The sequence below is a fragment of the Oncorhynchus mykiss genome, chromosome 10 (assembly GCF_057628025.1).
Source record: "Oncorhynchus mykiss isolate SJ-2025 chromosome 10, ASM5762802v1, whole genome shotgun sequence".
NCBI lineage: Eukaryota > Metazoa > Chordata > Actinopteri > Salmoniformes > Salmonidae > Oncorhynchus > Oncorhynchus mykiss.
This window is the reverse complement of record NC_143031.1, coordinates 61,530,001-61,556,356: the sequence shown is the minus strand read 5'-3', so window position 1 is coordinate 61,556,356 and position 26,356 is coordinate 61,530,001. Positions and strand designations below refer to the sequence as shown.

General features: G+C 46.3%; 3 protein-coding genes and 1 long non-coding RNA gene across 12 annotated transcripts in view; 2 read left to right on the top strand and 2 right to left on the bottom strand.

Moving 5' to 3' along the window:
* The window catches only part of LOC149980128 (uncharacterized), a 297,110-nt gene that overhangs the window by 170,600 nt on the left and 100,154 nt on the right, over positions 1 to 26,356 (bottom strand). The gene's annotated exons all lie outside the window — the stretch shown is intronic.
* Positions 9,026 to 9,676, top strand: LOC149980129 (uncharacterized). The gene has a single exon (XM_090187322.1). It carries the CDS (start codon positions 9,062 to 9,064, stop codon positions 9,674 to 9,676), a length of 615 nt encoding a protein of 204 aa, XP_090043448.1. The 5' UTR covers positions 9,026 to 9,061.
* LOC118936722 (uncharacterized) lies at positions 9,752 to 11,152 on the top strand. The gene has a single exon (XM_036933528.2). It carries the CDS (start codon positions 9,752 to 9,754, stop codon positions 10,415 to 10,417), a length of 666 nt encoding a protein of 221 aa, XP_036789423.1. The 3' UTR covers positions 10,418 to 11,152.
* LOC110534409 (protocadherin Fat 1) overlaps positions 12,843 to 26,356 on the bottom strand; it is a 100,441-nt gene continuing 86,927 nt past the window's right edge. For 4 of the 9 annotated variants that reach the window (XM_036933522.2, XM_090187319.1, XM_036933521.2 and 1 more), the window contains 12 exons: positions 25,811 to 26,356; positions 24,900 to 25,122; positions 24,424 to 24,558; positions 24,062 to 24,219; positions 21,939 to 22,419; positions 21,438 to 21,591; positions 19,127 to 19,237; positions 18,357 to 19,000; positions 17,707 to 17,841; positions 16,007 to 16,066; positions 15,332 to 15,367; positions 12,843 to 14,586 (listed from right to left, as the gene is read on the bottom strand). The exon at positions 25,811 to 26,356 is cut by the window's right edge and continues 54 nt beyond it. In XM_036933522.2, the coding sequence (XP_036789417.2) occupies positions 13,901 to 14,586; positions 15,332 to 15,367; positions 16,007 to 16,066; positions 17,707 to 17,841; positions 18,357 to 19,000; positions 19,127 to 19,237; positions 21,438 to 21,591; positions 21,939 to 22,419; positions 24,062 to 24,219; positions 24,424 to 24,558; positions 24,900 to 25,122; positions 25,811 to 26,356 (3,369 nt within the window). In that variant the 3' untranslated portion in view covers positions 12,843 to 13,900. Of the gene's footprint in view, positions 14,587 to 15,331; positions 15,368 to 16,006; positions 16,067 to 17,169; positions 17,231 to 17,706; positions 17,842 to 18,356; positions 19,001 to 19,126; positions 19,238 to 21,437; positions 21,592 to 21,938; positions 22,420 to 24,061; positions 24,220 to 24,423; positions 24,559 to 24,899; positions 25,123 to 25,810 lie in introns of all 9 variants that reach the window. The other 5 variants (XM_036933525.2, XM_036933526.2, XR_005034193.2 and 2 more) reach the window with 4 other exon arrangements.

Sequence of the window (26,356 nt, the reverse complement as noted above, 5' to 3'; positions counted from 1 at the left end):
AAAAATATTAATCGCAACATGCAACAATTTCTAAGATTTTACGGAGTTACAGTTCATATAAGGAATTCAGTCAATTGAAATAAATTCATTAGTTCCAAATCTATGTATTTCACCACTGGGAAAACATGACCGTTGGTCACAGATGCCTTAAAAAAAAAGAGGGGTGGATCAGAAAACCAGTCAGTATCTGATGGGACCACCACTTGCCTCATGCGGCACGACACCTCTCCTTCAGATGTAGTTGATCAGGCTGTTGATTGTGGAATGTAGAATTTTGTCCCACTCCTCTTCAATGCCTGTGCGAAGTTGCTGTATATTGGCGGGAAGTGGAACACGCTGTCGTACACGTCGATCCAGAACATCCCAAACATGCCCAATGGCTGCTGAAATATCTGGTGAGTATGCAAGCCATGGAAGAATGGGAACATGTTCAGCTTCAGGAATTGTGACAGATCCTTGCGACATGGGGCTGTGCATTATCATGCTGAAACATGAGGTGATTGCGGCAGATGAACGGCACAACAATGGGCCTCAGGATCTTGCCATGGTATCTCTGAATTCAAAGTGTCATAGATAAAATGCATTTGTGTTCATTGTTCGTCGCTTATGCCTGCCCATACCATAACCCCACCGCAACCATGGGGCACTCTATTCACAACGTTGACACCAGCAAACCGCTCACCCACACAACACCATCTGTCAGGTACAGTTGAAACCGGGATTCATCCATGAAAAGCACAGTGGCTATCTAAGGTGAGCATTTGCCCACTGAAGTCGGTCACAACACCGAACTGCAGTTAGGTCAAGACCCCGATGAGGACGACGAGCATGCAGATGAGCTTCCCTGAGACGGTTTCTGAGTGTTTTTGCAGAAATTCTTTGGATGTGCAAACCCACCGTTTCATCAGCTGTCCGGGTGGCTGCTCTCAGACGAACCCACAGGTGAAGAAGCCGGATGAGGAGATCCTGGAAAAGCATGATAACACGTGGTCTACGGTCGTGAGGCCAGATGGACGTACTGACAAATTCTCTAAAACAATGTTGATAGAGAAATTAACTTTCACATTTCTGGCAACAGCTCTGGTGGACATTCCTGCAGTCAGTATGCCATTTGGCAAGCTCCCTCAAAACTTGAGACATCTGTGGCATTGTGTGGTGTGACAAAATTGCACATTTTAGAGTGGCCTTTTATTGTTCCCAGCACAAGGTACACCTGTGTAATGATCATGCTGCTTAATCAGCTTCTTGATATGCCACACCTGTCAGGTGGATGTATTATCTTGGCAAAGGATAAACGCTCACTAACAGGGATGTAAACAAATTTGTGCATAACATTTTAGAGAAATAAGCTTTTTGTGCCATCGTGCTTCACCTAAGACTCACCATTGGGGAAGGCATTTAATAACGACATTATCAGGAAGTGCTGGTAAATTATTGATACGGACCCACAATTGAAACCCATCTTTAAATATCCCCCACGTATAGTCTTTAAAATAACCCCAAATGTGAGAGACATTGTGGTCAAATCTGATTATTCACCAGAGAAAAGGGAAACTTTCTTGGACAAGGTTCCGGAGGGTCATTACAGATGTGGTCAATGTGCTCAATGCAGTTGTCACGCCCTGACCTTCGAGAGCCTTTTTATGTCTCTATTTGGTTTGGTCAGGGTGTGATTTGGGGTGGGCATTCTATGTTTTGTTTTCTATGATTTTGTGTTTCTATGTTTTGGTTTGGTTCTCAATCAGGGACAGCTGTCTATCGTTGTCTCTGATTGGGAACCATACTTAGGTAGCAATTTCCCACATTTCTGTGTGGGAAGTTGTCTTTGTTTGTGGCATGACGTATCCAGTGAAGATCCATGGCAAGAAGCCTCCAGTGATGATCCATGGCACGAAGCCTCCAGTGATGATCCAAGGCACGAAGCCTCCAGTGAGGAGTCATGGCACGAAGCCTCCAGTGATGATCCATGGCACGAAGCCTCCGATGATGATCCATGGCACGAAGCCTCCGGTGATGATCCATGGCACAAAGCCCCCAGTGAGGAGTCATGGCACGAAGCCTCCCACCACCAAGGACCAAGCAGGGTGGTGAAAGGGACTCCTGGACATGGGAGGAGATCCTGGACGGTAAGGGACCCTGGAGGCAGGCTGGGGAGTATCGCCATCCAAGGGAGGAACTGGAGGCAGCGAAGCAGGCATGAGAGACATCCCCCCCCCGAAAATGTTGGGGGGGCACAAAGGGAGATTGGCGGAGTCAGGTTATAGAACTGAGCCAACTCCCCGTGCTCACCGTGGGGAGTGACTAGTCAGGCACCAGGTTATACGGCTCTGGGCCGTGTGTCTCCAGTGCACTCTCATAGCCCGGTGTGCACTCCGCAAGCTCCCTGCGGTTGCCGTGCTCAAGTTGGCATTCAGCCAGGAAGGATTGTGCCGGCTCAGCACTCCTGGTCTCCGGTGTGTCTCTTAGGCCTGGGTTATCCTGCACCAGCTCTACGCACGGTATCCCCAGTTTGCCAGGAGAACCCAGTGCGGCCTGTTCCAGCTTCCCGCACGTGCCAGCTAAAGTGGGCATGCAGCCAAAAGGAGAGGTGCACGTGTTAAGCACCAGATCTCCAGTGCTCCCCCACAGCACGGTTCATCCTGTGCCTCCTCTAAGGACCAGGCCTCCTGTATGTCTACCCAGCCTGGTGGGCCCTGTGGCAGCCCCACGCACCAGGCTGTCTATACGTCTCCTCTCAGCAGTGAGGGTCCCCAGTCCAGAATCTCCAGCAACGGTCTCCAGTCCCAAGCCTCCAGTGACGGTCTCCAGTCCCGAGCCTCCAGTGACGGTCTCCAGTCCGGGGCCCCCAGCGACGGTCCCCAGTCCGGTTTTGGCCGGGTATGGTTCTCAATCAGGGACAGCTGTCTATCGTCGTCTCTGATTAGGAACCATACTTAGGTAGCCCTTTTCCCTCCTTTCTGTGTGGGAATGTTGTCTTTGTTTGTGGCATGAAGCATCCAGGGATTATCCATGGCAAGACGCCTCCAGTGATGATCCATGGCAAGAAGCCTCCGGTGGTGATCCATGGCACAAAGCCTCCAGTGATGATCCATGGCAAGAAGCCTCCAGTGATGATCCATGGCACGAAGCCTCCAGTGATGATCCAGGGCACGAAGCCTCCAGTGAGGAGTCATGGCACGAAGCCTCCAGTGATGATCCATGGCAAGACGCCTCCAGTGATGATCCATGGCAAGAAGCCTCCAGTGATGATCCATGGCACAAAGCCTCCAGTGATGATCCATGGCAAGAAGCCTCCAGTGATGATCCATGGCACAAAGCCTCCAGTGATGATCCAGGGCACGAAGCCTCCAGTGAGGAGTCATGGCACGAAGCCTCCAGCAACGGCCGTGACAGAACTTCCCACCACCAAAGGACCAAGCAGGGTGGTGAAAGGGACTCCTGCACATGTGAGGAGATCCTGGACGGTAAGGGACCCTGGAGGCAGGCTGGGGAGTATCGCCATCCAAGGGAGGAACTGGAGGCAGCTAAAGCAGAGCCGCGGCGATATGAGGAGGCAAATCAGTGAAGCAAGCACGAGAGGCAGCCCGAGAGGGGGCACACGGGGAGATTGGCGGAGTCAGGTTAAAGAACTGAGCCAACTCCCCATGCTCACCGTGGGGAGAGAGTGACTAGTCAGCCACCATGTTATGCGGCTCTGGGCCGAGTGTCTCCAGTGCTCTCTCATAGCCCGGTGTGCTCTCTGCAAGCTCCCCGCAGTTGCCGTGCTAGAGTTGGCATTCAGCCAGGAGGGATTGTGCCGGCTCAGCGCTCCTGGTCTCCGGTGTGTCTCTTAGGCCCGGGTTATCCTGCACCAGCTCTACACACGGTATCCCCAGTTTGCCAGGAGAACCCAGTGCGGCCTGTTCCAGCTTCCCGCACGTGCCAGCTAAAGTGGGCATGCAGCCAAAAGGAAAGGTGCACGTGTTAAGCACCAGATCTCCAGTGCTCCCCCACAGCGCGGTTCATCCTGTTCATCCTGTGCCTCCTCTAAGGACCAGGCCTCCTGTATGTCTCCCCAGCCTGGTGGGCCCTGTGGCAGCCCCACGCACCAGGGTGTCTATACGTCTCCTCCCAGCAGTGAGGGTCCCCAGTCCGGAGTCTCCAGCAACGGTCTCCAGTCCCGAGCCTCCAGTGAGGGTGCCCAGCGACGGTCCCCAGTCCGGAGCCCGCTACGAGGGTGCCCAGTCCGGGGCCTGCAACGAGGGTGCCCAGTCGTGGGCCAGCAACAAGGGTGCCCAGTCCGGGGCCCGCTACGAGGCTTCCCAGTCCAGGGCCCGCAATGAGGGTTCCCAGTCCGGGGTCGGCGACGAGGGTCCCCGCACCAGAGGTGCCACCAAAGTGGGGTGAGCCAGTTGTGGAGCCGGATCTGCGTCCCGCACCTGATCCGCCACCGCGGATAGATGCCCAACCAGACCCTCCCCTATAGGTACAGGTTTTGGGCCGGAGTCCGCACTTTTGGGGGGGTACTTTTTTTTTCTATTTGGTTTGGTCAGGGTGTGAACCGGGGTGGGCATTCTATGTTTTGTTTTCTATGATTTTGTGTTTCTTTGTTTTGGCCGGGTATGGTTCTCAGTCAGGGACAGCTGTCTATCGTAGTCTCTGATTGGGAACCATACTTAGGTAGCCCGTTCCCTCCTTTCTGTGTGGGGAGTTGTATTTGTTTGTGGCACTTAAAACCTGTTACGGCTGCTGTCCCTGTACAGGGATCAACATCAGCGGACATCAGCGGAAATTTCAGAGTGACAACTAATAGTACTCGATACAACTCAAACTTTCATTAAAACACACATGCAGGGTACTCAATTAAAGCTACACTCGTTGTGAATCTAGCCAACATGTCAGATTTTTCAAATGCTTTTCGGCGAAAGCATGAGAAGCTATTATCTGATAGCATGCAACCCCCGAAATACACAAAGGGGACGTAAACAGAATAATTAGCGTAGCCGGCGCTACACAAAACGCAGAAATAAAATATAAAACATTCATTACCTTTGACGAGCTTCTTTGTTGGCACTCCTATATGTCCCATAAACATCACAATTGGGTATTTTTTTCGATTAAATTCGTCCATGTATACCCAAAATGTCCATTTATGAAGGCCGTCTGATCCATGGAAAAGCACCGTTCCAAAACGCACCGTAATTTTTTTTAATTAAAAAAGTTACCGCTAAACTTTGACAAAACACTTCAAACTACTTTTGTAATCCAACTTTAGGTATTAGTAAACGTTAATAATCGATCAAATTGATCACGGGGCGATCTGTATTCAACAGCAGCACGTTTTGAAATCATGGTCCACATTCTCTCTTTCATTACTTCCTGTGGTGTGCTCGACGACAGGAAGTGCCTATTCCTCATGTTACCAAGGATTAAAATCGTCAGTACTGGCGACATCGTGTGGAAGCTGTAGGCATTGTAAACAGGGCCCTATCTATTTTCCCTTGCCAAGGACAATACAGAGACTGGCGGAGGGATATTTTTGGGTTTTTTTTGTGAACAGTTTTCCTTGGGATTTTTCCTACTAAACGCGTTCTGTTATAGTCACAGACATGATTTAACCAGTTTTATAAACTTCAGAGTGTTTTCTATCCACACATACTAATCATATGCATATACTATATTCCTGGCATGAGTAGCAGGACGTTGAAATGTTGCGCGATTTTTAACAAAAAAACAACATTTTCTGGATTTTTTTTCTCATTTTGTCTGTCAAAGTTGAAGTGTACTTATGATGAAAATTTATAGGCCTCTCTCATCTTTTTAAGTGGGAGAACTTGCACAATTGGTGGCTGACTAAATACTTTTTTGCCCCACTGTATATATATTACTGTAAATATTGATCACATTTCTTGTGTAAGGTCATGCATTTTGATACATTAAATGTTATTATGAACATACTGTATGTTCTATATTTTTACCTCCTGTGTCAGGAAGTGATATCACTGAGTACTGCCCATATATATAGCACCTACCACCCCCACCTGCGATATGGATGCCTGATGAAAAGTTGTTCAAATAAAATCACCTGGGAGTAATTAGCGGGAGAGAGGAGGGCAACTTCTTGTTGCGTGCGGTGCAAAAGTTTATGACGGCTGCAAGTCAAAATCCATACAGAGCTGTGAATCGGAGACCCCGAGCTCTTGCGTCAGGTATAGCATGTTACCGTGCAGCCAGCATGTTACCGTGCAGCCATTCAGGAGGTTATCAGTGTCCAAATCTGCCATTTTCAACCAGTATAAGGATACACGTGTAAAGGGCTACTTTACTATCTGATACTATGCGATTTAGAAAGGTTCAGAACTTTTGTGAAACATCACAGCACAGTTGAAAAATATATGGCACATGGTTGGTCTACGGAGATAGATGGGAGGGGTTGAGGATAGCTGAAGGGACTAAAAAGCTCAGGATCGATAATGGTTCTGACTGAAAACACAAGTCATTCCAGCAAAGAGGTTTGGGTGCATTTCAATCTGTGGTTGAATTCCAACCTTCCTGGTCATTGCAAAGAGAAGTACCCCAACTGATTAACCCAATTTCCTCATTGATATGGGCCGAGTTCTATCAAAACCTCTCATGTCTGGGGGAAGTCCGAAAAAGAAATACAAGCACTCTTTATCATTGGTCAATATGTACAGTTTGAGACGCAAGCACCTGTAAATATTAACCAAAGGGAGTGGCCATAGACGTGTTTGCACAATGGATATTGATGCATATAAATACACCAAATCTCTCAGTAACAAGATACACTGCGGAGAGCTTAAAGAGCAGGTAAGAGGCTCATTTAAAGAGCTTAAAGAGCAGGTAAGAGGCTCATTTAAAGAGCTTACAGAGCAGGTAAGAGGCTATTTTAAAGAGCTTAAGGAGCAGGTAAGAGGCTCATTTAAGGAGCAGGTAAGAGGCTCATTTAAAGAGCTTAAAGAGCAGGTAAGAGGCTCATTTATAGAGCTTAAAGAGCAGGTAAGAGGCTCGTTTATAGAGCTTAAAGAGCAGGTAAGAGGCTCATTTATAGAGCTTAAAGAGCAGGTAAGGGGCTCATTTAAAGAGCTTATGTTCTGTAATGTATTATTGTTACGTGATTGCTGTATTTGAAAGTATGTAAAATGTATGTATAAGTAGCAGAGAAGCTGTAACGCTTTAAGAGAAACGGTACACAAAACTGTTGACGTCTTTTTGATATACTGATTTAGGAAAGAGGTTGCAGCCATTTCAAGATTTATACGTCATGCTTTATCATGCTCTTTGGCAAGTAACTTTGGTTGAAACAGATGCATTCGGAAAGTATTCAGAACCCTTGACTTTACAGCCTTATTCTAAATTAGATTACATTTACAAAAATAAATCCTCCTCAATCTATACAACACCCCATAAATGTTTGCTAATTAATAAAAAATAAAAAACAGAAATAGGTATTCAGACCCTTTGCTATGAGAATCGAAAATGAGCTCAGCTGCATCCTGTTTCCATTGATCATCCTTGAGATGTTTCGACAACTTGATTGGAGTCCACTTGTGGTTAATGTAATTGATTGGACATGTTTTGGAAAGGCACACACCTGTTCTATGTAAGGTCCCGCAGTTGACAGTGCATGTCAGAGTAAAAACCAAGCCATGAGGTTGAAGGAACTGTCCGTAGAGCTCCGAGACAAGATTGTGTCAAGACACAGATCTGGGGAACGGTACCAAAAAAATTATGCAGCATTGAAGGTCCCCAAGAACAGAGTGGCCTCCATATTTCTTAAATGGAAGAATTTTGGAACCACCAAGACTCTTCCTAGAGCGGGCCGCTCGGCCAAACTGAGCAATCGGGGGTGAAGGGCCTTGTTCAGGGAGGTGTTCAAGAACCTGATGGTCACTCTGACAGAGCTCCAGAGTTATTCTGTGGAGATGTGAGAACCTTGGGGCTCCCGAGTGGCACAGTGGTCTAAAGCAATGCATCTCAGTGCTAGAGGCATCACTACAGACCCTGGTTCAATTCCAGGATGTATCACAACCGGCTGTGATTGGGAGTCCCATAAGGTGGCACACAATTGGACAAGCGTCGTCCGGGTTAGGGTTTGGCCGGGGTAAATTAAAAAAATTAAAATACAGAATGACAACCTCTGCAGCATTCCACCAATCAGGGCTTTATGGTAGAGTGGCCAGATGGAAGCCACTCCTCAGTAAAAGACACATGACAGCCCGCTTGAAGTATAGACTCTCAGACCATGAGAAACAAGATTCTCTGGTCTGATGAAACCAAGATTGAACTCTTTGGCCTGATTGCCATGCGTCATGTCTGGAGGAAATCTGGCACCATCCCTACGGTGAAGCATGGTGGTGGCAGCAACATGCTGTGGGGATGTTTTTCAGTGGCAGGTACTAAGAGACTAGTCAGGAGATGAACGGAGCAAAGTACAGTGAGATCCTTGATGAAAACCTGCTCCAGAGCGCTCAGGAAGGTTCACCTTCCAACAGGACAACGACCCTAATCACACAGCCAAGACAAAGCAGGAGTGGCTTTGGGACAAATCTCTGAATGTCCTTGAGTCGCCCAGACAGAGCCCAGACTTGGATCCAATCGAACATCTCTGGAGAGACCTGAACATATCTGTGCAGCTCCCCATCCAACCTGACAGAACTTGAGAGAGAAGAATGGGAGAAACTCCCCAAATACAGGTGTGTGAAGCATGTAACGTCATACCCATGAATACTCGAGGCTGTAATCACTGCCAAGGGTGCTTCAACAAAGTACTGAGTAAAGGGTCGGAATACTTATGTACTGTAAAACCTAAACTGTGATATTTTAGTTTAGTTTTTTTTAATAAATGTGCAAAAATGTCTAAAAACCTGTTTCTACTTTCTCATTATGGGGTATTGTGTGTAGATTGAGGAAGTAAAAAAACGATTTAATGAATTTTAGAATGAGGCCGTAAAGTTTTTCAAAATTGGAATACTTTCCGAATGCACTGTAGTTGTATAAATATAAATATTCAATATCTAATGTTGATATTTTGCGTGCTCTCTCACTCACTCTCAGGTTGATCATGGCATCGCACACCTTACTCTGCGGTTCCGTCTTCCTACTGTTTCTGTTCCCTGCCTCTTCATTTCCGACCATTGACTCAATCAGGGATCTGAGAGACATATGGTACGGCAACATCTACCCACGACATGGTCTCTATCTGCTTTACTGGTTTGTTGACCAATCAGAGATCGACATCAACCACGACATCATCCAAACCCATTTCGATCCAGCCAGAGGTGACTATGGCTTTGGTTACTTCAATAATAACGACAGTTTCCTCCCAGCTCTGACCGATCCGAAGAGCCAAGCTTACTACGCAGTGGGGGATATCAGTAAAGCTAACTCATGGGCCTTGCCTGAGTATGTCACTGAAAACTACTACAACTCACTGAAATCTGGCAACAGAAATAGGGACAGGATCATAGTCAGGGTTGTCCAGGCAGAAGGGTCAAATCAGTTCAGGTTGGACGAGGTCTTGGTCAATGAACTTTGTCCACTCAATGTCAACCAAGCAAATTCCTTCCATCCAAATCACACGTACACCATTAGCTTCAACCTCTTACGAGAAATCCAGATGTTACGGGTCCATTGGAGGAACGACACATTGGGCGGTTTGGAGGCATTTCTGGGGTAAGCTGGCTACCAAACGTGCCCAACACCTGAATTCCAGGTCTGTTATGTGAAGTCTATCCGATTCCAAAGGCTTCAGATGGTGGAAATGAAGACTGAGGACGATTGTCACCCGCTGAGGCTTGACGTCAAACCAGCTGCGAACGGCTACCTGAAAATGAGTTGGAGCAACCTACCAAAGTCCATCATGGACCGTTACATGGTTGTGGGGCTTTTCAAGGATGATGCTAGTACGACCAAACTAGCCGAGTCCCCCGTCGGCAACGACACGTCCGGAACCTCTGACATTTTCGTGGCCCTCAATCCCGGTCTTCAGGTCAGGGTCCTCAAAAAATCTCCCTGGGACACGACCGAAAGGGAAGTCTGGCGTGGTGCCGAGTTTGATGATGCGGACAGTTTGATTCCTGTCATCATGACAGGCTACGATGCCAGTCTGCAGCTCTACACAAAAAATGGCTACGCCTGCGCTCGACTGTTTGTGAAGAAGTCCTTCACTGACTGGAAGGACGTGTTTTATTACTCGTGGGTAGGGTACTACTCTGCGAACAGTGTCAGCAACAAGGAGTACCAAACGTTCCAGTGGGCAGTGTATTTTACCAAAGACACTCCCTCAGATGAGATACCTGAATATGATGTCTATGTTTATGAGTCCAGTATGGCCACTTCTCCAGGTGCCCAGGCCCGATTCATGCTGTCGAAATACAACGAAGTAGCACGTACGGTAGCCTGGGAAAGTCAACCCTAAAAACCAAGCCCTTGATGAAATGTTGAGAATTTTTATGCCATGATGATGTTGGGGTCTTTGAAGCACATTTTTATATAAAAAGGTATTCAACTGTTGAATCATTGTGGTTATGTAACTTTAATCAGACAATACTGAAATGTACTATTTCGAGGAAACATGAATTTGAGCCTCGAGTCTGATCACAAATCACTTATTTTTCTTTGGCACCCTTGTCTCATGAATAATTCTGACATAATTCTCAAAATAAAATTAAATAGTAAATCAACTGTACTAAGTAAGCTATATCTATGATTAACATGTTCATAGTGTTAAGTTGATGAATAACTGAACATTGCAAAAATACATGAATCAGTATGCAGTCATGTTGAGGTATGACGCATTCAACTTTTACAATACACCTGCATTTCCAATTGATCTTTAAATACCTGTAATGCTTATAAGTTTTCTATATAGTGGTGCAATTGTAGCTTGACTGTTTTTATATAGTGCTGCACGTGGGGAGTGTGAATTCCCCAGATGATCTGTTTATGAAATAAATAGTTAAGTCTGTTAAGACCAATGCTTAAGGTCCATGACCTGAAGCAGCAATGTAATCACTGTTTTTTTGCAATAAACATTAGCATTATACCAAGTTAAAACTAATCTGAAATAGCATGATTAACAGGGATCTGTTCATTTGTTAACGCAAACATTCTGAATTTTAATAAACAAACCTCGTTTATGGGTGGTAACAAATATGTAATGCGACTCAGTTTCTATGTTAACATGGTAACGGGGAATAGGCGTGCGTCACTGTATCGGCCTATCACACTGTCTGACTACACAATGCAGGATAGACAATTTCCTGATTGTGTCACTCAAGACCATTCCAGAATAATAGGCGACACGGAGCGTAATCGAGACAGGATTGTTGTTAGATTTGTCGAGAATCGACCATATATTTATTACACTGCACCTTCCATTTAAGTGCAATCAGCCAAATACGGATTACGATCAGACAAATACCTTTGAGATTCACGTCGACCTTATTAGACAGATCTGAAATCGAAATATGCTAGAATTTCTGGTTTAAGCAGGATTCAAAATGAACACAAACAGTGCTTTGCATAAATGCACAGTGAAGCCAAGGAACACAGTCATAAGGAGACCTCAGGGTGCGAAAACCCATGAGGATGTTGATTGAGGTCGATACTTTTAGGGTGGGGGAATTCCAGAATTAGATGGAGCGTCCTATCGCAGAAGGTTTTGGACTTGGGGGTGAAGGGGACACTTTTGAAAGACAACAACGGTCAGACACAAGACGACTTCTACCTCAGTCTCCACAGCCAATGGCGTCTCTGACACTTGGGTGACCCTAAACCCCGGTCTTCAGGTCAGGCTCCTCACAAGTAAACCATGGTGGTTCAGCTATCCAGAGGAGGAAATCTGTAGGGGTCTTGAGTTTGACGATTCCAATGGGTGCCTGTTCAGATGCCTGTTCAGATTTGAGGCTTCGACAACCGTCTACAGCTCTACACTAAAAAGGGTTATACTTGGGTGGTTATACATATATGAGACAGTTCAGAATTCATCTGGTTCATCTGAATATTATGTGTATAAATATAAATCTGATGGAAGCACGTTTCTTGGAGTGAAGGCTTGTTTCAATGCTGTATAAATACAGTGAGGAAAAAGCAGTCATTGAACCTTGAAAGGGAACAAATGATAACCAAAATAAATGAGATGAACTGAAATAGAATCACACATTTAGGTTAAATCACAAATCCATGATTCAACTTGTACATAGTACTCTACTCTTTGCATTCGAGTCGATTCGATTCCAGCTCATCACAAAATCAACTCCAGCTTGCTCTTGCGACTTGGGTGTGTTGGTGCGTTGTGACAATTGCACTGTGTGAGTTTTTAACATTAACATGGTGGTGTAACTGTACGGAACCTAATCTGATCTGTGCAGTGTGTGTGTGTGTGCTTTGATTGAGGCGTAGGGCGGTGTAATCGTTTATAATGTAAAGGTTGATGAATGACGAAATATTGTAAGTATGCAGTCGTGTCGCAGGATGATGATGCCTTTAACTTGCACAGTAGACTTGCATTTCAACTGTCTTTACACTTTCGAGCTTGACGATATTTAACTTCCAAAAAGGGACGTTTATCCATCAGAACTCTCAACGGTTTTGTTATTGAGATCACTTGTTAAAGATGAGAAGCTGATTGGCAATCGATTTCATCCATCATTGCAAAACAATTGACTTGGGGAAAAAAAATGTATGTTATACACATGATATTTCTACAGTTGACTTTGATGTTTACCCAGACTTATTTTACTTAATTGCCCCTAAATAAAGTTGGATGAATAAAGTTGTATTGAATTAAATTAAATACTTGAAACACCGGCAGCAAAATAAAAGACACAAGGCACCCAAACTATTTTTTTATGAATAATTTATTGCCAGTAGGAAAGCGTGAGCTAGTGGCAGTATTCAATAAAAACCTTAACAAGACCATAGTACTGCTCACACCCACATAGACGTCTGAAAAAGTCAAGTGTCTATGGATAACTTTGCACTATAAATATAATCGGGTCCCATTTTCGTGGTGGAAAAATAAAGGAGGTTCCAAAGTCGCCATTTACAAACAAACAAATAAAAAATAGAACAACACAAGAATATGCAGTCGCTCATCGAAAGACCCTTTTTGAAATGAGCAGGAGACGATCAACTTTCAACGGATACATGGTGTTTTTGGAAAAGCTGAGCTCTTCTCTTTTCTTTTTTTTTTTTTAAAACAAGTTTCAGTTTTTTATTTTTGTGAATGAAGGAACAGTAAGGCTGATAATGTAGCACACCATTTAACTTGTGTTTTTTTTTTGGGGGGGGGGGGTAAATAAAAGCATAAAATATCTACAAAACCTAGTAAACCTTGAAATCAAAACTGTACATTTAAATTTACATCGAAAATGAACGAGGATTTGTATCAAAAATCAGTTTGCACGGTTTTACCTCTACAAATACAGATATCACCTTGTAGTGTGTGTTTTATCTATCATGATCGTTGTTGTCAATGGTTTTCTTTTTTCTTCGTAGTTGTACATCAATGTAGTTTTTCGTCAAGACATTTCTTGTGCATAATTGACATTTACTTAAAGCAATCGCACAGCCAACTCAAACACGGGTATTTTTCCAGTACTGCAGGAGTTGGACTGAGTAGATAGGAGGCTATGGGGTCCAGTGCTGTTAAATGATATCTCCTTGAAGACACCGCCACCCAGCCAAGCAGCCTTCAGAGTAAGACCAGTCCCAACAACCCCTGTTTACGTGAACAAATTCATTGCTCTGTGTGTGTATGTATAAGTGTGTACATGTGTCTGTGTCTGTGTTGCTTTGTGTTGTGTGTCGTTGTAGTGTGTACATACACAGGCAGAGGGGGTTAACATAAGGTAGAGATGGGGGGGGGGGGTTCAGGCACTTTTGTTTGGATCCAGTGTCAGACTTCAGTGTGCTGTTGGGAGTCCAGTGCGGGGATGGCCAGCCGCTCAAAGTGTCCCTCGTCACCGCTCTCATAGTCGCTCAACATAACTTCTGACTCCTCGCAGCACGCCGACATGTCCGAGCAGGAGGCCGTGGACGTGTACAGGGACATGGACATGTTGTCCAGCGCCGGCGCCTCAAAGTCCCCCCGCCCGTACCCCATGGGGTAGCCGCCCCGGTAGCTGCTGGCGCCGCCCATGGTGGAGGCTGGGGTGGTGGTGGCGGCCGTGGAGCCGCCACAGCCCGGGCTACCCTCAGCGTCGCTGGGATAGTGGTGGTGTGGTAGGTACTGGTTAAGGCTATAGAGCTGGGGCAGTGGTGGGCGGTGGCGTACACCAGAGGACAAACTCGAACCCGGGCTGCCAGGAGGCGCCAGGTCCCTCCGGGGTGGTTCCAGGGTGTCGTAGCGGTCGCCATACTCGGGCAGCGGCGGCGGGGGCAGGTCCTCGTGGGCGAGGAAGTCCTCGGGAGGCGGCGGGAAGTCGCTCTCGATGTCGTAGCCGCCGGGGTAGTAGTCAGTATCGATGGCGTTCGGGTCACTGTACAGGGGGGTCGGGGACTCCACAACCTCATACTGGGGGAACTCCTGGATTCCAGGAAGTTGAACACTTGGCATCCAATCAGATGTGTCCCAGTGGTAGCCTGTTAGACAAGGATGCAAATAATTAGACACCACAGGTGCCACCACCCTAAGCCTCAATCATAGCACACACACTCGCACAGATCAGAATACGTACATTTACACAACAGCAGCGTGTTAATGCCCACACCATGCGATTGCCACGACACACCAACACATTAAGTTGGATTCGTAAAAAAAATATACGCAAAAATCAGAAAACGCACACACATTCTTTGCAAATACAAACTGGTACACACACACGTAGTATAAACAAATAATACCTTAAGATGTGGTACACTTGAAACAGACACTTTTTTGTTGTTATTGCTTTTATGGAGTGGTTTGTGCGGAGATCATTTCAAAATGGGGGTGAATACGATTAGTGATTTTCAAAGCACTGTTGCAAACAGTTTCTTTAAAAAAAGGCTCCAGGTTTTTTTTAGTGTCAGACGTCAAAAAGGGATATGAATAACTTCATTCAACGTGGGACAGTTAGAGTTACTGGGAGAAGGGGGGACACAAAACACATTTTAGGGTCTACGTGAGGGATTTGAATTGAAGTACTGTGACAAAATTAGACAGTTTCCATGTTTAGTCGATAACTATCGATATGATATTGTTTCGACCAAACAGTGCTTAAACATTTCCAGTCTCATTTCCTCACAGCATCTCTGTCATGCATGGGATTGTTTTGTTGGTTGACAGTAAGTGGGGTGGGGGGGGGGGACCACTGGGATTCAGGCAAACAAATGACAAAATAGTCACCTCTTGGGTTCTTGAGATCATGAGCCAAAAAAGACTCTTTAGACGAGGCAAGAAGGGAGAGGAGAGGGGGAAAAAAAGTCATTTTAAGAACCTGAGAGAGAGAAGCCCAGAACAAGAATGAAACATTAAGAAAAAAACATCTACTGCTCTGAGCGAAGATACAGGCTTACAATACAGACAACAGTCGTGCCATTTTCTTAAACAGTCAACCGAGGGGCGAGGGAAATGAGTGAAAATGAAACCTTTGCTGCTCGGTTAATTGGCCAATCGTGTGAGACATTTCAATTTTGAGATTCAAATTAGGCAGCGCGATACAAATGGCAATAATTTGGATGACAATGAGATGAGGCATGTCATTGGATAAGGAAATGGCATCTCCGAGGCCTAACTCATCATCCTGACACCGAGGACAGAGAACAAAATTACCAGACCTGGATTTCAAAGAGTATTCAAAATCATTTAAAATACTTAAACTGTGCTTGATTGAGCTTGCCTGTTGCAATGAAACCAATAGAAATGTGTGTTTTTTTAAAAGTGCAAACACTCTTAAGTACTTCAAAGATGTCAAATAGTATTCAAACCCAGGTCTGGAAACTACGGAACGCAACCACACAGAAACACCACCGATGGCTAAACAAGTATTGATTGAGGTGATAATAGTAAAAAAAAAAGTACCTTCTCCTTCCACCGAGTCAATAACAGAGTTGACAAGGTGGATAACCGTCACTATGGAGGCTTGTGAAAGGTAAGGGAAAGGAGCAGATTGAGGAGAGGTTTGACATTAGTACAAATGATTTGGAAAAAGAAACCAAACACAAAATGGAAGTGCACGTTTGCTGGGGAAACGTCAAATCAACGTTCGAGAAACGTTTCCCTACAAAAACGTTTATTTTCCCTGTGTCGTTCCAAAACGTATGGAGTTTTTGGATTGGCGGGGGGGGGGTAGGACGAAGGGAAGACAGGAGGGTAAGACTGACTGCATGATGTTGAAGGACGTCTACATTTGGATGTTTGTGGTTTTCAATGGTCACAACACGGAGGTGGAACGGGACACGGTGGAGAGGGAGTTTGGTCTTTGTGCAAGAGAACACACAGCAACAACATACAGGGGTGCCATTGACAGTATGGAAGGAAGGATCAGAGAAATTCTCAAGGATAAAAATGCCTTTCCAGCCCTAAAATAGCTAAGACTATATTTTGTCCAAATACAGTCAAAACTAAATAATACTTCACAAAGAAGTTGAAATATTTTCTATATAGATATACTGTAAAGATATCTATGATAAATACATTAGATCAATGTATCAGAAATCCTGCAGGTTTTCACAGTGAGGTTAAGGGTAAGTACAGATGAAGGTTGTGGTGATTGATGGCAAACACATTCCCTACAACCCAACGTGAAATGAGGGCAGATATGGGAGAAGAACCATCATATGTACTGTACTTTATACCCTTGCTTAATGCTCTTCACTGTCTTCCTCAAACATGCATCCGTGGCTAGATTTTGTTTAAAAAGAAACACATGCAAAAAGAGAGACAAACAAAAAAGGGACATGCAAGTAAATAACTTAAAATCATGTTATGATGCTAATTTGCTAACTTCCTTGGCTAATGCTAATTTGCTAACGTCCTTGGCTAATGCTAATTTGCTGGCTAATGCTAATTTCCCCTCTTGCCACTTCAGCGGGGAAGCCTGTACAAGCAAGCCTGTTTTGCGACTAGGGTTGAGTAGAGTGCGAGAGAGAACAGAAAGAGAGAGTTTTTTTATGCCTTAGAGAATATAGCAAAAATGTTCTCTTTGATCGCTTCCTTCTGTACCGAGGTGATTGAGGACTTACACGCTGACCCCTAGTTAAAACCGTGTTCTGGGTCTGTGAACCGATTTGATCCAAATGGGAACTGAAGCCCCGCAGCAAAGAGGGAGAGAGAAAAAACACATGACCCCAGAGAGTCACCGTTGCAGCCAATCACGGCACGCAAAGAGAGATGATTAGCACGTAGCATGTATACAAGTCAACTACAGCCAAGGGGCCACTCTACAAAGAACTGCAGTCGTACAAGAACCAGACGACTTTTCCACAAGCATCCCCACGTGTGCTTTCCACTGCAAACATGCAAGAGACTGATGTAGCGCTTCAGAATTCAGAAACTATCCAACCAAATTAAAATGACATATTTAGATCTATATTAAGAACAAATATGGGTCGATAAGACCAAAGGAAAACTACATTTTAATATATACGTTAAGTACAAATATGGGTGTGTAAGATGACCAAACTTCCTTGGTTCACTTCGGGTGTAAATAAATCTAGTCAATGTATTAGGACATTTATTCCTAAACTGGCAAGGTTGACCATTTCTGTTCAGATACATACCGTTATCGTCACAGGACTCGGACTGGAAGGAGCTGAGGGACTGGACCTCAGACATACTGCCCCTGGTGTTGTAGTGACAGGCACTGTCCTCCACTGGCTTCTTGGTCAAACAGTGATCCAAGTCTACTACCTTAGCTAGAGTACAGAAGCACATGCACACAGACAAACAAAGATGTAAGTTGGTGAAGTAGTATTTCCGGAAGGGATTTGATACATTTTTGGGTTTGCACTTTTGTTTTAGGTTTGGACACTAGGGTTGGGAGATAATGACTAAATAGATCATTCCAGACTGTAAATACGATGTCATAATCACATTCTCATTAAATAATCTGAGTATGGCGGGGGAAAAAAATGAGGCTTCGTTAATTCATTTAGACCTGTTGATACAGCCTAACTGATCAAATTGCACAGTTTTGATTTGTAAAGTTCAAAAATAGTATCGTCTTGCATATTACGATATACCGTCTGGCTCTTCACGATTTATCGTCGATGTCAAATATCACGATAGTTGATTTAATAATATATATCGGCCCACCCCTATCGGACACCCCATGAATGATGCGACCAACGAGCCTAAAAAAAATCTAGAGCAGGGAAACTACAAATATGAATCAACAATAAAGATATGGACTTAAGTAAAGGAGCTTTACCATCATATTCGTAGTCCCAGCTGGGCTTCTGAATGGAGTCGCTGTCGGAGACCGAGTTGGAGGGCGGCGGCGGAGGCAGGTTGGGCGCCACGCTGCACACGGCCACCGTCTTGCGGTGTCCGTGCATCGTGTCCGGGTTGAACGTGCTGAACTCGGGGTGCTCGGGGATGGCCGAGCCCTCGAACGAGTTGCGGTCCAGGTTGTTGCGTGAGTCGCTGGGGATGCTGGGTGTGTACGAGCTGGGCCGAACAGGCACCTGCGGCGGAATGTCAGAGTAAATGTTCTTACAAAGCTTCGCGTCAAAGTAGGGTCGCTGGAGGAAGGAGTGCGGCGCTCCTAAGCCTCCCGGGCTGCGCTTGTCGTCGTCAGACTTGGACTTTCTTCGGCACGCCCTCTTGCGGATGACCACGAAGAGGACGACCAGGAGGAAAATGGAGGCCACAAAGACGACAATACCGATGACTTCTTCAAGACCGATGTTCCAGGAGGTGGAGACGAACTCGTTGCGGACTTCGGAGCGGAGTTCGCATAGCCGCCCGATGTTGCCCAGGGAGCAGTTGCAGGAGTACGAGCCGTAGGTGTTCTGGCATTGGCCGCCATTGGCGCACGGGTTCTTCAGGCACTCGTCCACATCACTGAGGCACCTGCACCGCGACAAAGGACAGGGAGGATTAGACACATTAACAGTAAAAGATAGTAGTTTGGAAAATCTACTACTGGAAAAACAGTAGCTTTGAGAAGTAAGACGGCAAACCTTTGCGCACACATACCTGTCACCCTGGAATCCCTGTTCACACTCACACACAGGACCATCCAGACTGTCAATGCACTTCCCACTGTTTTTACAGGGGTTGTCTGTGCAGTATGGCCCCACCTGGCACCTGTAGTGGAAAATAAATATTCAATACAGCAGCGTAGACCAAAGAGTAATGAGAAATAACAGTAACAGTCACTGATCCGATGCTTAATCCTAATATCTTAAATACTAAGAACACAAAACATACGTCATTTTATAGAGAATTATCTACAGTTGAAGTCGAAAGTTTACATACACCTTAGCCAACTACATTTAAACTCAGCTTTTCACAATTCCTGACATTTAATTCTTGTAAAAATGCCCCGTCTTCGGTGACTTAGAATTACCAGTTTATTTTAAGAATGTGAAATGTCAGAATAATAGTAGAGAGAATGATTTATTTCAGCTTTAATTTCTTTCATCACATTCCCAGTGGGCCAGAAGTTTACATACACTCAATTAGTATTTGGCGGCATTGCCTTCAAATTGTTTAACTTGGGTCAAACGTTTTGGGTAGCCTTCCACAAGCTTCCCACAATAAGTTGGGTGAATTGTGGCCCATTCCTCCTGACAGAGCTGGTGTAACTGAGTCAGGTTTGTAGGCCTCCTTGCTCAAAACACGCTTTTTCAGTTCTGCCTACACATTTTCTATGGGATTGAGGTCAGGGCTTTCTGATGGCCACTCCAATACCTTGACGTTGTTGTCCTTAAGCCATTTTGCCACAACTTTGGAAGTATGCTTGGGGTCATTGTCCATTTGGAAGACCCCTTTGCAACCAAGCTTTAACTTCCTGACTGATGTCTTGAGATGTTGCTTCAATATATCCACATAATTCATCTTTGCTCATGGTGCCATGTATTTTGTGAAGTGCACCAGACCCTCCTGCAGCAAAGCACCCCCACAACATGATACTACCACCCCCATGCTTCACGGTTGGGATGGTGTTCTACGGCTTGCAAGCCTCCCCCTTTCCTCCAAACATAACGATGGTCCGTTCTATTTTTGTTTCATCAGACCAGAGGACATTTCTCCAAAAAGTACCATCTTTGTCCCCATGTGCAGATGCAAACCGTAGTCTGTCTTTTTTTGGAGCAGCGGCTTCTTCCTTGCTGAGCGGCCTTTTCAGTATAGGACTTGTTTTACTGTGGATATAGATACTTTTGTACCTGTTTCCTCCAGAATCTTCACAAGTCCTTTGCTGTTGTTCTGGGATAGATTAGCACATTTCGCACCAAAGTACGTTAATATCTAGGAGACAGAACGCGTCTCCTTCCTGAGCAGTATGACGGCTGCGTGGTCCCATGGTGTTTACACTTGCGTACTATTGTTTGTACAGATGAACGTGGTACCTTCAGGCATTTGGAAATTGCTCCCAAGGATGAACCAGACTTGTGGGGGTCTACATTTTGTTTCTGAAGTCTTGGCTGATTTCTTTTGATTCTCCCATGATGTCAAGCAAGTTTGAAGTTTGAGTTTGAAGGTAGGCCTTGAAATACATCCACAAGTACACCTCCAATTGACTCAAAAGCAATGACATAATTGTCTGGAATTTTCCAAACTGTTTAAAGGCACAGTCAACTTAGTGTATGTAAACTTCTGGCCCACTGGAATTGTGATACAGTGAATTATAAGTGAAATAATCTGTCTGTAAACAATTGTTGGAAAATTTACCTGTGCCATGCACAAAGTAGATGTCCTAACCAACTTGCCAAAACAATAGTTTGTTGAAAAACGAGGTTGGTGGTTGAAAAACGAGTTTTAATGATTCCAACCTAAGTGTATGTAAACGTCTGACTTCAACTGTATGTGTTCGCATGTGATTTCAGCGCTGCGGAAATGCTCAATGCCGTTTCCTACAGATCAACTCCTCCGGTTTTCATCAACATGAGCTCAGGATCGATGTTCATTTCAGAGTGAGCTAACAGAGAGCTAACGTTTTACACTTGATGGAGAATACCGACCCCTGGACATGAGCAAAAAACTATTACGGAATGATGGATTTGGACACGCAGATAAGCCGAGATCGTTTCCTCTACAACACATGCCAAAACAGAATATATATTTTTTTTACAGATTTGATCCAAACATTGAAATTGGTAAGAGGGAATCATTTTCTTTTATACCACGTTTATAATAAGTAATACATCATTATATCTGTCACTATTTTAGCTAAAGTTTGGAAAAATATCTCGTCTGAGCTCCCGAATCTATAATTCAACTTTAACCCTTAAACAGTCACGATGGAAATAAAAGTATCATATCTATGACTGAGACAGATCCATACCGTTGTCCTGAGTACTGCCCTCTGCACTGGCAGTAGAGGTCGTCGCCGTGCGGAACGCAGGTTCCCCCGTACAGGCAGGGGTTGGAGGCACATGGGCTGATGCCAATCTCACAGTGAGTACCCATGAACGAAGCCTTGCACTTACAGAAGTAACCTGGGGAAATAGCAGAGAAGGCATAAGAAAAAAATGTAGGGCATTTCTATTGTAGTTCTAAGGTAATTTCTTGATGTCTGTTCACAGAGCTCCTGGGGAGAAATATAATTGGTCTTTGTGTTGATTAGAATAGAGGCGCTGGACAGACTGAGGGATACAGATTGTGGGTTAAACGGGTTTGGCTTGAGGACTGAAGATTACAGCTGTATACTTTAACTTTGGGTTTCAGAAACACACATTTGGATGATAAAGTAATTATTATCTTTAAATAATCCAATGTTGAGGATTATAAGCAGGCTAGGTTGAGGAGCATAACTAAGCGACTTGAATAAACACAACACCAGTACCTCCGTTGGCCAGTGAGGAGCAGCTGCCCCCGTTGGTGCAGGGGTTGCTGGAGCAGCCCCCGGCGGCGGGCGCCAGCCCGCACCCGGGCGCCACGTCCACCACGTCCTCCAGCACGGCGTGGGCACCACGCGCCTTGGTGTTGAGCGGCAATTCTTGGCCGTTGAGCACGATGGCTTCCACGCAGCCTCGGAGCCCATTGGTGACGGGCAAGCTGCGACCGTGGCGCCCAGCGGTGGAGGAGGCGTGCTGGCGCACGTGCCCGCCGAAGTAGACGCTGTTGTCCAGGTTGAGCGTGCGCAGAGTACCGGGCGCTGTGCCTGAGGCGGCGTGCACGCGGTCCAGGACTAGTTTGGCGTAGTTTCCATCCACCTCAAGGGTGACCGTGTGCCAGTCGGCGTCGTTGACCTGGGTGCTGTGTACAGAGACGATTCCCGGGCCGCTTCCGCAGTCAAACTTGTACTGCAGGCGGCCATTCACAATCTGACACACAGAGACAGAGACAGACAGACAGAGACAGAGAGAGAGAGACAGAGACACAGAGAGAGAGAGACAGAGACAGAGACACAGAGAGAGAGAGACAGAGACAGAGACACAGAGAGAGAGAGAGAGACAGAGACACAGAGAGAGAGAGACAGAGACAGAGACACAGAGAGAGAGAGAGAGACAGAGACAGAGACACAGAGAGAGAGAGAGAGACAGAGACACAGAGAGAGAGAGACAGAGACAGAGACACAGAGAGAGAGAGAGAGAGAGAGAGAGACAGAGAGAGACAGAGAGAGAGAGAGAGAGAGAGAGAGAGAGAGAGAGAGACAGAGAGAGAGAGACAGAGACAGAGACACAGAGAGAGAGAGACAGAGACAGAGACACAGAGAGAGAGAGACAGAGACAGAGACAGAGAGAGACAGAGACAGAGACAGAGAGACAGAGAGAGAGAGAGAAAGGAGAGTTAGGCCCCGTCCAGATTGAACAGTTAGTCTCTACCCACCATAGTAACTTCTGTAGATCTAACCAGACTGGATAAATATAAGCAATATGGCTAAATGTTCACCTAGCCACGGTGGGGCAACCATAATTAAGCAATAAGCGCACGAGGGGGTGTGGTATATGACGCATAATGTGAACGTTAAATTGGAAGTTCCACGAAGAGCACAATCTGGTACCATTGACTACTGTACAGTCTACACGCACAGATATTTAACACTATATTACTACTACTAGTATCTAGTCTAGAGGTGCGGTATTTCTACAGTTGACCAGGGCCGCTCCGGCAGGGCAGAAATTTGACACACTGACTTGTTGGAATGGTGGCATCCTATGACGGTGCCACGTTGAAAGTGACTGCCAATGTTTGTCTGCGGAGATTGCACGGCGGTGTGCTCGATTTCATACACCAGCAACGGGTATGACTGAAACAGCCGAATCCACTCATTTGAAGGGCTGTCCACATACTTTTGCACCAATAGCGCATCTCACAGTATGACATTATGTCTTGTGATATTCAGGCTAACTCCCTTGGAGCCCCAGGCCTGTGTCCCAAATGGCACCCTATTCCCTGTATAAGTGCACTACTTTTCACCAGAGCTCAAAAAAGTAGTGCACTATATAGGGAATAGCTGATCCTCTGGCAACCAGACAGTACCACAGAGAGGAATGTGTGAGAAAGTGCTTTCCGCTTCCCTCCCAGCATTCCCTTCAAATAGCACGGCTGCGTGTTGTTTTAAATGCAGCCCACCACCGCATTCCCAGAGCCCTTTCACGTGAGGATGAAAAATGCCCGACTAAGACCAACAGCACACAGCGGGGTGGCCCCCGAGGGCAGGTCCTGGCAGCTAGCGCTTATCAGGCCGTTTCCTACACAGGATAACATGGGCTAATACGAGGATTGGGCATGAGACTGGGAGCTGGAGCAGCAGACTCAGAATAAATAGGACAGTACCCACAGCACAGACAAGAAAGGGGTTTGTTTACAGCGATTTCATGCCCAAGCCGGGGGGGGGGGGGGGGGGGGGGACTATGGTGGACTTGAAATGGTGTGGGAAGGAGATCTTTTATCATCTGTAGCTAGAATCTGGCGCCTTTCTCGCATGGACACGACGCACACGGTGTTTGACCTTTGACCCACCTCCAGGATGCTGTAGTCGGTGCCCTTGGCGTACATGACGGTGGCGTGGCTGGAGAAGGTCCTCAGCCTAAGGGACAGCTTCATCTCCTCCTTATTCTCATTCTCCATCAAACGGTACTTCACATAGCCCGTCCCGCTGAACGTCAGGGACTGGCCGTCTGAGAGGGTGGAGGGGAGGGATAAAGAGAGGTAAGGAAAAGTATGCGGGGGAGAGAGATCAGAGACCAGAGACCAAACAAACAGTAGGTTCAGAGAGAGGGAGAGAGAGAGAGAGGGAGAGAGAGAGAGATAGAGGGAGATAGGGAAAGAGAGCGAGGGAAAGAGAGAGAGTCAGACAATATGAGAGGTGAGTCTGGTCTTACCGGAGCACTTGCCCTGCTTGCCACCATCTGGACACACACAGCTATATCTGGCCTCCTTCCGGTCTGCCACACACTCCATGCCCTCTGGACAGGGGCTGGCATCACACAGCTTGTTCACCGTGGGGCATTTGCCACCTGGAACAACAACGCGAGCCAAGATGAAGTCAGGATGGCATGGGGTCAGGGGTGTGGTGGTTTAGGTGTGTCTGTGTGTGATGGGGCAGGAGGGGTAAAGGTGTGTGTTTTGTGTGTGTCTGTTTATATGCATCTATGCCTATGTGTATGTGTGTTTGTGAGTGATGGGGCGGGAGGAGTAAAGGTGTGTGTGTTTTGCGTGTGTGTGTGTGTGTGTGTCTGTTTATGCGCAGCTATGCCTATGTGTGTGTGTGTGTCTCCGTGTGTGTGTGTTTAGGCCCATGTACGTCTCTGTGTGTGTGTGTGTGTGTGTGTGTGTGTGTGTGTGTGTGTGTCAGTACCTTCACATTGACAGATAGCCGTGCGCTGGTGTCGCGGGGTGACGAAGCTGAGACGGGCCGTGCTATAGGTGGACATGGTCGCCCTGTCCAGGCTGATGACCTCGTCGCAGAAGCGCAGCGGGCAGTCCACGCCGGCGCACAGTTTCTTGACCACGCGCACGATGCGCACGCCCGTCATTTCCTCGATGACCGCCGCAGACGAGTTGAGCTTGCGGAAGACCACCTGGAGGAGCAATGGGACAGACGTTAAAAAGACTGAACGATCCGACTTGAAGTCCTTCCACGGACATGTTCATTTCAATGTAACACAGTGCGGCGAACTCAGGGGTAGCTCTTGCCGGGACTCTAATTCGGAACCAGCAACCGTCGACCCGACCCTTTAGCCATTCCACCAAGAGATCTACTAAAGTAGCTAGATGTTATTTTGATGTGCACCGCCTAATGATCGCATTTTTGATTATTCTTCATGTTGAATTCTAGAGTTTTGATTCTATTTCACAACTGTAAATACATTCCGTCATTTTCCGCAGTTGCCTGTCTTCTTTTCTTACTTTTATGTTTGTAGAAGAAAGACAGCCATTTTAAAAAGCTATTCATACATAGTTTGCTATATTTTATGTTAGGAGAAAGCTAATATCACTATCATCATGATTACAAGCAATATATTGCCTTATATTATTAGATATGTTATTATTAATCCGTATTATAACCTCATTGGCTCGTGAAACAAAGTCACTATCGTTGCTACATATTGATAAAGTGCTGTTCTAGAATCAGTTTTGCCTTTCAGATCGCTATTAACAGGACTGATCTGGACAGGGGGAGGAGCTGATCCTAGATCAGCACTCCTACTCTGAGACGATTTTTTTGTGATCATTTTTTGTGACCACTATCGTGGTCATGGTTCTTACCTCCTGTGGCTGGTAGGGACTCCCAGACTTCTCCAGAGCCAGTAGAACATCCAGGTCTCCTGTCCCCTGCTCCGAGGGCTGCAGACTAACCAGCTGCACCTCGCTGCGTCTCACCCCCGCTATGTTCCTCAGCGCCCGCTGGAACGTACGCCAGTAGTCGCCGACGAACTCCTCGGGGGCGATGGCGGCGAAGCGCACGGCGATGGAGTTGTCCAGCGCCTGGCGGGTCGCCTGGCGCACGTGCACGTTCACGTCGGCCGTCGCCGAAAAGCGGCCGTCGGTGACGGTGACGTTGAGCGGGTAGTGGCCCACGTCGAGCGGGCGCCGGGCGATGACTTTGCCGTCCGCGGCGGAGACGGCGAACAGAGCGTCGTCGTCGTTATCCGAGGACGATGAAGGTGCGAGACGGTACGTTAGCGTGTCGTAAATGTCCTGGTCGGTGGCGTGGATTTTGCCGAGCACGCCGCCGGGGTACTCCTCGCCGGCGACAGAAATGTAGATGTCCAGCGGGAAGACGGCGGGCGGGTAGACACTCTCGTCGATGAC